The sequence below is a fragment of the Acipenser ruthenus genome, chromosome 7, assembly GCF_902713425.1.
Source record: "Acipenser ruthenus chromosome 7, fAciRut3.2 maternal haplotype, whole genome shotgun sequence".
NCBI lineage: Eukaryota > Metazoa > Chordata > Actinopteri > Acipenseriformes > Acipenseridae > Acipenser > Acipenser ruthenus.
The window spans coordinates 45,956,186-45,967,524 of record NC_081195.1 but is presented as its reverse complement, the minus strand read 5'-3'; the positions used below and the strand labels follow the sequence as shown (position 1 = coordinate 45,967,524).

Sequence of the window (11,339 nt, the reverse complement as noted above, 5' to 3'; positions counted from 1 at the left end):
CAGCAGCAGTGTCCCCATCTGGGATTGAACCCACATCCCTCCATTCAAGAGTCCAGAGCACTAACCATTACTCCACACTGCTGCCCTACTACTGTTCTGAAGTGAAGTGAAGTAGTGATAAAACTTCCATGTTGTATGATTGGTCCTAACTCAGGAGATAAAGCTATTTTTTTAAACCAATAAATAAACAAATAAACCACTCAGTGTGCCTCAAGACACTCTCGCGATGACAAGTCACTTTTGAAAAGACTGAATAAACCATTTTAATTTAAGTTTGATGATGGTGAGTTGTCAGGTTACAAACCAGTACAGGCTGTTCTCTTAGGTGGAGTTCTGATATGCAGAGGCTACTGTACTAACAAGAGCAGTCATGTAACAAGGTTTTACTTTTATTTTACACCGGTACCCATCTCAGATCTTGGCAAGCTCTACTAATCACGTCATCCTCTCAGATGCTCCTCTTTCCCATTCCTTGCTCCTTCCTGGAACTCTGGGTACTGGAATAACAGTTTTAACCTGAGGGGCAGGGCACCCACTTACATCTGTCCTGTCTGTGAGATTATTACAAAGTGCCTGCATAAAGGTGTAGTGCTAGTGGCACAATGGTGTATTGAATAGGCAGAAAGCTTCAGGCAAGCATCAGGCCAGCAATTGCCCCTTGGCTTCACAGAGCAGGAATGTGAGCTCTTCAAATGCAGAAATATGTGGAAGATGTGCACAGAATTCACATAGCATGTTAAGGTTGTATGTAAACTAAACCATTGAGTGGCGTAACAGAAACGTAATGACAAACATCCATGACTTTCTGACCACAACCAAAGCCAGGATTTTTGCACAACTGAAGTTGGGTGTCACTTTCCTCTTTTCTCAGGATTCTCAAAATCTTTTGTAAGCTTAGTTCCGTTAGAATTAATATGCAGACAAACAAATGACAAAAAACATAAACAGCTGTATGCATACAATTAAAGTGTGAATTGAAAATATGAACTTGTGGGTTTAGTAATAAAAAAGTGTGATTCAGCATGTAGAATCCAGTTGTCCCTCAATTGAACAAAGCAGAGATTTAGAACAGATTCTAAGTCAAGCCATGAAATTTAGAAAGTTTATCTCCAAATTTAATTCTCGGATACACCAATTTCAATAAAGCAAAATAAAAAATGTAATGCAAAGTTCAAACTGAAGAATGCTTGTGTTGTGTCCTGCCATGTCTCCCATGTTGTGATTTTGAATTAAGCGATGCACACTGGTGCGATTTGGTTAGCTCTGGGCAATCCATGGAAAGTGGGAGGTATGTTACAAACCATCATATTAACTTCTTCAGGGAATTTATATATTGTTAAAGCCTATACAATACGATGCATATAGTCTGTATTGCCTTTTTGTTATTAATACAACAGGTAGAATAGGAAACATTGACAAGGGTGCTTAGTTTTATTAAATTGGTATTTGTATTTAAAAAATCTATTCCGAAGTTGATGTTCTTGTCGAGTTGTAGTAGGTAATAATGTCATTAACTTGGACACATTTATTCAAAAGCCTCATATTAAATATGCAGAAATTGAGATTTCAAAGGCAAACTTGGTGGGCCAATAGTTAAAGCAAAGGGCTTTGTACCAGGAGGCCCCCAGTTCAAATCCGTGCTGAACCGCTGACTCAATGTGTGTGACCCTGAGCAAGTCACTTAACCTCCTTGTGCTCTGTCCTTTCCATGAAATGTGAAACCCAGGTCCTATTGTAAGTGACTGTGCAGCAGCAGCAGTTGTTGATGCTTAGCTCACACCCTAGTCTCTGTAAGTTGCTTTGGATAAAAGCGTCTGCTAAATAATTATATTATTTATTATATTATTCTATGTTCAAATATTTAACGGAGAGGATAACTTTTTTCATAATATGGTTGACACCAGAATGTTTTTTTTTTTTTAATTATTTTTGGTTCTAATTCTAATTCTGGAAGGGAAAGGAATAAATCAGGGTAAAATAGATTTTGCTACTACCGGTACCTGTATCTTAAAAATATGACAAGACAATAAATGCAATGGAACAGGTTGTGAAATTTCCTTACAAATACTAGACTGAATTAGTGTCACAAAACCATGAGATGTGTCATTACATCCTGTGCATATTAGAGCCATGTTACACAATTCAATGTTTACTGTAAGCTGTGGCTTTATTTTATAAAACACTAGCTGAAGTACCCGATGTTACCTGGAGAAATTCAATATTTCATGCATGACAAATTGGGGAATGGTAGCCTTATGGTTTCCTATAGGTTACCGATCTTGGGTGTCGCACAATGCGCTCGGACCCCTTTCCCTTTTTTTAACTTTTTTTTTTTTGTTGCCATTTTTAAATTTTTTACAATTTTTGTTCTTTTTATTTATTTATTTTTGGTTTTGTGGGTTTCATTAATGATACATGGCTACTGTAGTGATCCAGCAATGGGGTTACTAAATAAAGTACCCCGGAGGTCAACATTTTTGATCCAAACATAGCTCTCGACCTTCCCCTGGATGAAAGAGGATGCCATGCAAAGTTTGGTTGCACTGGCTCCTGCGGGGTCCGAATGCATAAAGGAACAAAAAGAAAGACCGACAGACAAACTTTCTTCTTTATATATTAAGATATGGTAGGGAATATGTAACAGGGTCAATAATGGCCTGTTATCCTTCACATATTTATTTTGCGATTGCATGTTTCATTATTATAATTTTACATGTTTATGTGATTTGTGCCTTATTGAATACAGACTAATTAAATTATTGATAGTTTTACGCACATGAATATAAATACTGTAGCCCACATTTCTTAGAAACAGGACGGCCATCCTGGGGGTTTGTGTACGTCTGTCTTTTGTCTTGGGGTTTTGTTTGTGCAGGATTGAGAATAGAGAGTAACAGATGAAAGTGAGATCGGCCTGTAAATGGACTTTCCTACCGATTATTTGAAATATTGAACCCGAGCGAATTAAACATTTTTAGCCTGTCGGTAGCCACCCGAAATTGACGGTTCTGTAATTAACGTGAGATTTTGTCATACTGATTTTTCTTTGTGAAGTTCCCTCCCTTGCACAGACATTGTGTGCATGTGTGTGTTAGAAGCCCTTTTCAATGTGAAATATTGCAGTTTACACTTGGTTGATTAAAATAACTATTTTGACTAATTATATTCATGATGACTACCTGTCAATGGAAAATGTGTACTGAGTAATTCCTGGTGAATTGAATAGTTGTGGTCTTCTATAAGGATCTTGAATAATGTGTTGACGCTACTTTTAAACGTGCTGTCCAATCAATTAATTTCCATTGATTTGGTATGCCTGTGTGTTTTTCCTGGTGACACTGTTCACTGTATTTTAGATCTGAATAAAAAGAACCTGATCAATTATTATATAATATTTTGCTCTGAGCTTTCAAAATATGCTCTGATATTCAAAATAACCCCTCTGTGTTTTAAATCTTTTAACCTATGTTTGCACGCCCCTTGTCTGAGGGGGTGTTACAAATGGTTTACAAATAAAACCAAAAAACACTCATAAGAAGTTAAATAATTATAGGTGGTTTTATATTATTAGTAAATCCACCTTTACACAAGAAATACTGGAGCGGTTTGTTCCTCAACTCCATCACCAAGGCAAGTAAAATGGAAGAGAATAGATGAAGAGGCTCATAAGGTAGTGAGTATATAGCTTTTGAAAAAATGGTATCTATATTTGATTTTAACACTTTTTATAATAATGAACAATTAAAAATTTCTATTTTTTGGGTGGAGGGTATACAGGTGATCCATAGTTCTATGGCAATAATTGGTTTAAGACGTACTAACAAGGATATCAGAGTCTATACCAGTAGAAACCCTGCTGGGTCCTATAGCTGTGTCACTGAGTGGCATGTGAAAAAGAATGATGGCCTGACAGAACCTATTGACCACAACAAACCAGGGATGAAAAGGCAATCAAATTAGCTGTACAACTTTGTGTCACTTTCCTCTTTTCTTTGACTTCTCAAAATAATAGATGGGATGTTGTTAGGTTGCCTTTACAGTATCCACACATTAAAAACAGAAACGTGGTTGGTTTTTAGTTTGTTTGTTTTCCAAAAGCTAAACAAAAATACTTCTTCATTGTATGATTAATAGGAAGCTTTTGTATTCCACTTGTCAATAATAACTAGAATTCAGCAATTCTGTAGTTTGTAAATCTTTATTGTGTGCAAGAATTTAACATCTATTTACACATTAATGCTGTGCAGAAAATAACCACTGAACAGAGAAAACAATTCCAAGCACATACACAAATAATAAAATAAATAAATAAATACATATTATTTTAAGAAAGTACATTTATACATTTAATACAAAAATATTTTCCTTTTGATTTACCACAACAAAGTGAATCAAAGTCTTCCCAGCAAAAAGTGCCATGAGTTACAGATTTCACCCAATAACAAGGGAGTCAGTTTTGACAAGACAACAATAAGTGTGCCATTGCTCTTTATATTCTAACTCTCATATTCCACACGTCTTGCTAATTCACTGGAGTTGATTTTTTCATTGAACAGCTCATCAAACCTGGCATTCTGCTTGGAAGTGAAATGATTTTTCCAGTCACCAACAGTACCTGAAAGAAATAAAGTATTTGAATGTATTATTTGCATAAGTCAATGAATACCCTGTTGTTTTGGGCTTATTAATGGTCTCTCTTTTAGCATTACACTGCTTTAGTTTTAGTTCAGTGGTGATGCAACTCTTACCTTTCCTAAATATCAGCTTCTTGTTGGAAGTCAGTACACAGACCGTGTGGTTTGGATTCACTTTCTCCTTCTCTGCCTTTTCCTTCATTTCACTGAAGGAAGATTTCTTTGAAATGTCTTTGACTTGCTCTTCAGTGACATTGATGCCCAAAAATGTGCTGATCTCCTTGACATATTTTGGAAGATCCTGTGAAAAACATACATTTGACAGTTTAGTTTTACATTGAGAGAATGGCTAAATGTATTAGTGTTAATTGATTGAATTAACCCCAGTGGGATAGCATGGAAAAGAAAAAAAATCAGACCATCATGTTCAAAAGAATCTAAATAATGTTTTCTAGAAATTTCCCCAACATGCATCTGCTATAGAATATATAACAGGGATAGTTCCAGTTAATTTGATTCCTCAAAGTGACTTTTTAGTTGTTGATGATTTAGTTCTACCCTAATGTAAGACAATATCAAATGGATGATGACCATGCCTGTGCTCCATTTTGAACTCACCTCCTTTAAGGACTCGTAGTACAGAACAAGGACATTTTCATCAGTTTTACTCTTTTCCCAGCTAAGGACATGGTCAATCCAGGAACCGCACACAACTGCAATACAAATACAGGCAAAGCAAATTATTGTATCGAATTAACATTTTTGCATCATATATCATGTCCGACATAAAAAATAAAATGACATGGTGGTAACTATTTTAACTACATACAGATTTAATTCATGTTCTTCATATTTTTCCATGTCTATCTAAACATTACTCATATTTACCTTCTCCTTTCAAGAACATTTCTAAAAAGGTGGACCATTTCTCAATCTTGGGCAGATTGGGGTTCTGCTTGTAATAATGGTACAATGAAACAGCGGTGTCCTTAGGATTTCTGATCACATAAATCATCTGTAAACAAGAACAAGATAATAGTTTTAGTTTGTGTGATTCAGACACAAGCTCAGAGTTAATCATTTTGCTGTTATACTTTGCATTATTATTATTTTATGGTCGTGTTATTTGATAAAGCAATACACATAATGGCTGTTTTCTGTTACCTTGCATTTTTTCGTTTTGAACTGCACTGGGATCATTTCATAGTTGAGATGTGTTGGGATGAGCCTCTTGTTGGGGAGGTTTCTCAGCTCATCGAACTTGGAGAGATCTCCGAACTCCAGAGGTGATGTCAGTGTCACTTTGCTAACCCCATTGTCTTCATTGTGGCTGTGGTACAGATTCTTCATAATCTCTGTAAGCCAGTGCGTGCCTAGGAAGAGTTTCAAAACACACATCAGTCAAGTAGTCTGTGTATACTGATCTACCCATTTCTGATAGACCAACTTTTAATAGTTTTTCAAAGTACATGGGAAGATATAAAATAATATTCCGAAATGTGTCTTACCTGATTTTGGATAGGAAACTAATAACACGTCGTCTTCTCTGGCTTCAAAGGTGTCCAGGGACTGAAGGAGCTCTTTTGATACTCTTGTAGAAAATGGAATGCCATTGAAGGTGTGAATGAGCTCAGTCTGTTCTGGCATCTTGTGATGAATGTCTTTAGAGTTTGTCAAATGTCTTCAGAAAGAGCTTGATACTGCGTTATCTGGCTCCATGAGAAACATTTCTCTCTTTATATATCAATCTTTCAGCTGGGAACCGGAAACTATCAGTGATGTAAAGGAATGTTTTTAGAAACATACCAGAAGGAAATGGTGTAATCAAGTCTCTGTCGTAAAGATGATGAGGCATTTAATACTACCACTAGATGTGAGGTGGATATTCACAAAACTTTTTGTTTTAAGGAATGTTTTCTAAAGTACTTTTTTTTAAAGAGCCCATTTTATTTAAATCAGGTTCATGAAATGTTTTTTTTTTCCCGTCTGTTTCAAAGAGTTTTTTCTCTTTGTTATTTCTGTCACAGATTGGCTTGGTGGGTGATGTTTGGCCAGAAAGGACATAGACACAGAATGATGAGTGAAGAGCTGATGCGCTGATTTATTAAATAAACTAACAGTTTGAACAAAACGAAACACTGAACAAACAAACTGGCACGTTGGCCAAAATAGACAGACATTAACCTCAGAACAGTAAACAAACAAACAAGTATCGCGTGGCAGAAATCCAACAAGAGTAGCAATTGTTTAGTTTTTAAAGTTCTACCTCCATCTCTCTCACATTCTCCACTCTGAACACCAACCCTGTGTGTGTGAAACACTGACTCTTTTATGCAGCTGTACCGAGACTTGATTGCTAATCAATCAATCAATTGAATATCGGCACAGTTTGCACATGAACTACTTTTTATATCCACCAACAATAACATAAAACACAAAAACTACGCACAGGGGTGAAGCACCCCACCACATCTTCATATAATTGTTGTTTAAATGTACAGTTTAATCTATGATGTTTTAATTACAAATACTATCCTTAAAAAAAACAATCATAAAACTGTAACCAAAAAAAGTGCAAATCCAGGGCTGAGTTAAAGTCCCTTCTGTGTTTTATACCCACACCTAAAATTATAATTCCATCTATTCAAATAATATCTTACTTGTTATTATTATTTTCTAAGCAGATGCCCTTATCCAGGGTGACTTACAATTGTTACAAGTTATCACGTTATTTTTACATACAATTTCACATTTATATAGTTGGGTTTTTACTGGAGCAATCTAGGTAAAGTACCTTGCTCAAGGGTACAGCAGCAGTGTCCCCATCTGGGATTGAACCCACATCCCTCCATTCAAGAGTCCAGAGCACTAACCATTACTCCACACTGCTGCCCTACTACTGTTCTGAAGTGAAGTGAAGTAGTGATAAAACTTCCATGTTGTATGATTGGTCCTAACTCAGGAGATAAAGCTATTTTTTTAAACCAATAAATAAACAAATAAACCACTCAGTGTGCCTCAAGACACTCTCGCGATGACAAGTCACTTTTGAAAAGACTGAATAAACCATTTTAATTTAAGTTTGATGATGGTGAGTTGTCAGGTTACAAACCAGTACAGGCTGTTCTCTTAGGTGGAGTTCTGATATGCAGAGGCTACTGTACTAACAAGAGCAGTCATGTAACAAGGTTTTACTTTTATTTTACACCGGTACCCATCTCAGATCTTGGCAAGCTCTACTAATCACGTCATCCTCTCAGATGCTCCTCTTTCCCATTCCTTGCTCCTTCCTGGAACTCTGGGTACTGGAATAACAGTTTTAACCTGAGGGGCAGGGCACCCACTTACATCTGTCCTGTCTGTGAGATTATTACAAAGTGCCTGCATAAAGGTGTAGTGCTAGTGGCACAATGGTGTATTGAATAGGCAGAAAGCTTCAGGCAAGCATCAGGCCAGCAATTGCCCCTTGGCTTCACAGAGCAGGAATGTGAGCTCTTCAAATGCAGAAATATGTGGAAGATGTGCACAGAATTCACATAGCATGTTAAGGTTGTATGTAAACTAAACCATTGAGTGGCGTAACAGAAACGTAATGACAAACATCCATGACTTTCTGACCACAACCAAAGCCAGGATTTTTGCACAACTGAAGTTGGGTGTCACTTTCCTCTTTTCTCAGGATTCTCAAAATCTTTTGTAAGCTTAGTTCCGTTAGAATTAATATGCAGACAAACAAATGACAAAAAACATAAACAGCTGTATGCATACAATTAAAGTGTGAATTGAAAATATGAACTTGTGGGTTTAGTAATAAAAAAGTGTGATTCAGCATGTAGAATCCAGTTGTCCCTCAATTGAACAAAGCAGAGATTTAGAACAGATTCTAAGTCAAGCCATGAAATTTAGAAAGTTTATCTCCAAATTTAATTCTCGGATACACCAATTTCAATAAAGCAAAATAAAAAATGTAATGCAAAGTTCAAACTGAAGAATGCTTGTGTTGTGTCCTGCCATGTCTCCCATGTTGTGATTTTGAATTAAGCGATGCACACTGGTGCGATTTGGTTAGCTCTGGGCAATCCATGGAAAGTGGGAGGTATGTTACAAACCATCATATTAACTTCTTCAGGGAATTTATATATTGTTAAAGCCTATACAATACGATGCATATAGTCTGTATTGCCTTTTTGTTATTAATACAACAGGTAGAATAGGAAACATTGACAAGGGTGCTTAGTTTTATTAAATTGGTATTTGTATTTAAAAAATCTATTCCGAAGTTGATGTTCTTGTCGAGTTGTAGTAGGTAATAATGTCATTAACTTGGACACATTTATTCAAAAGCCTCATATTAAATATGCAGAAATTGAGATTTCAAAGGCAAACTTGGTGGGCCAATAGTTAAAGCAAAGGGCTTTGTACCAGGAGGCCCCCAGTTCAAATCCGTGCTGAACCGCTGACTCAATGTGTGTGACCCTGAGCAAGTCACTTAACCTCCTTGTGCTCTGTCCTTTCCATGAAATGTGAAACCCAGGTCCTATTGTAAGTGACTGTGCAGCAGCAGCAGCAGTTGTTGATGCTTAGCTCACACCCTAGTCTCTGTAAGTTGCTTTGGATAAAAGCGTCTGCTAAATAATTATATTATTTATTATATTATTCTATGTTCAAATATTTAACGGAGAGGATAACTTTTTTCATAATATGGTTGACACCAGAATGTTTTTTTTTTTTAAATTATTTTTGGTTCTAATTCTAATTCTGGAAGGGAAAGGAATAAATCAGGGTAAAATAGATTTTGCTACTACCGGTACCTGTATCTTAAAAATATGACAAGACAATAAATGCAATGGAACAGGTTGTGAAATTTCCTTACAAATACTAGACTGAATTAGTGTCACAAAACCATGAGATGTGTCATTACATCCTGTGCATATTAGAGCCATGTTACACAATTCAATGTTTACTGTAAGCTGTGGCTTTATTTTATAAAACACTAGCTGAAGTACCCGATGTTACCTGGAGAAATTCAATATTTCATGCATGACAAATTGGGGAATGGTAGCCTTATGGTTTCCTATAGGTTACCGATCTTGGGTGTCGCACAATGCGCTCGGACCCCTTTCCCTTTTTTTAACTTTTTTTTTTTTGTTGCCATTTTTAAATTTTTTACAATTTTTGTTCTTTTTATTTATTTATTTTTGGTTTTGTGGGTTTCATTAATGATACATGGCTACTGTAGTGATCCAGCAATGGGGTTACTAAATAAAGTACCCCGGAGGTCAACATTTTTGATCCAAACATAGCTCTCGACCTTCCCCTGGATGAAAGAGGATGCCATGCAAAGTTTGGTTGCACTGGCTCCTGCGGGGTCCGAATGCATAAAGGAACAAAAAGAAAGACCGACAGACAAACTTTCTTCTTTATATATTAAGATATGGTAGGGAATATGTAACAGGGTCAATAATGGCCTGTTATCCTTCACATATTTATTTTGCGATTGCATGTTTCATTATTATAATTTTACATGTTTATGTGATTTGTGCCTTATTGAATACAGACTAATTAAATTATTGATAGTTTTACGCACATGAATATAAATACTGTAGCCCACATTTCTTAGAAACAGGACGGCCATCCTGGGGGTTTGTGTACGTCTGTCTTTTGTCTTGGGGTTTTGTTTGTGCAGGATTGAGAATAGAGAGTAACAGATGAAAGTGAGATCGGCCTGTAAATGGACTTTCCTACCGATTATTTGAAATATTGAACCCGAGCGAATTAAACATTTTTAGCCTGTCGGTAGCCACCCGAAATTGACGGTTCTGTAATTAACGTGAGATTTTGTCATACTGATTTTTCTTTGTGAAGTTCCCTCCCTTGCACAGACATTGTGTGCATGTGTGTGTTAGAAGCCCTTTTCAATGTGAAATATTGCAGTTTACACTTGGTTGATTAAAATAACTATTTTGACTAATTATATTCATGATGACTACCTGTCAATGGAAAATGTGTACTGAGTAATTCCTGGTGAATTGAATAGTTGTGGTCTTCTATAAGGATCTTGAATAATGTGTTGACGCTACTTTTAAACGTGCTGTCCAATCAATTAATTTCCATTGATTTGGTATGCCTGTGTGTTTTTCCTGGTGACACTGTTCACTGTATTTTAGATCTGAATAAAAAGAACCTGATCAATTATTATATAATATTTTGCTCTGAGCTTTCAAAATATGCTCTGATATTCAAAATAACCCCTCTGTGTTTTAAATCTTTTAACCTATGTTTGCACGCCCCTTGTCTGAGGGGGTGTTACAAATGGTTTACAAATAAAACCAAAAAACACTCATAAGAAGTTAAATAATTATAGGTGGTTTTATATTATTAGTAAATCCACCTTTACACAAGAAATACTGGAGCGGTTTGTTCCTCAACTCCATCACCAAGGCAAGTAAAATGGAAGAGAATAGATGAAGAGGCTCATAAGGTAGTGAGTATATAGCTTTTGAAAAAATGGTATCTATATTTGATTTTAACACTTTTTATAATAATGAACAATTAAAAATTTCTATTTTTTGGGTGGAGGGTATACAGGTGATCCATAGTTCTATGGCAATAATTGGTTTAAGACGTACTAACAAGGATATCAGAGTCTATACCAGTAGAAACCCTGCTGGGTCCTATAGCTGTGTCACTGAGTGGCATGTGAAA

The 11,339-nt window shown here is 36.1% G+C and overlaps 1 protein-coding gene across 1 annotated transcript; it reads right to left on the bottom strand.

Annotated features, from left to right (window-relative positions):
- Positions 1-4,179: 4,179 nt before the first annotated feature.
- On the bottom strand, positions 4,180-6,360 carry LOC131737518 (sulfotransferase 6B1-like). Its single transcript, XM_059027124.1, has 6 exons — positions 6,143-6,360; positions 5,799-6,007; positions 5,523-5,649; positions 5,253-5,347; positions 4,749-4,935; positions 4,180-4,615 (listed from the first exon to the last, which is right to left on the bottom strand). The coding sequence occupies exons 1-6, from the start codon at positions 6,279-6,281 to the stop codon at positions 4,497-4,499; spliced, it is 876 nt and encodes a 291-aa protein (XP_058883107.1). The 5' UTR covers positions 6,282-6,360; the 3' UTR covers positions 4,180-4,496.
- Positions 6,361-11,339: the final 4,979 nt, after the last annotated feature.

Excerpts from the sequence above, each read along its gene's own strand:
- LOC131737518 (XM_059027124.1), bottom strand. The coding sequence starts at position 6,281 with ATGCCAGAACAGACTGAGCTCATTCACACCTTCAATGGCATTCCATTT. Across the intron at positions 5,348-5,522 it reads AATGTTCTTGAAAGGAGAAG|TTGTGTGCGGTTCCTGGATT; the intron begins GTAAATATGAGT and ends TTTGTATTGCAG. Across the intron at positions 4,936-5,252 it reads ACTACGAGTCCTTAAAGGAG|GATCTTCCAAAATATGTCAA; the intron begins GTGAGTTCAAAA and ends TGTTTTTCACAG.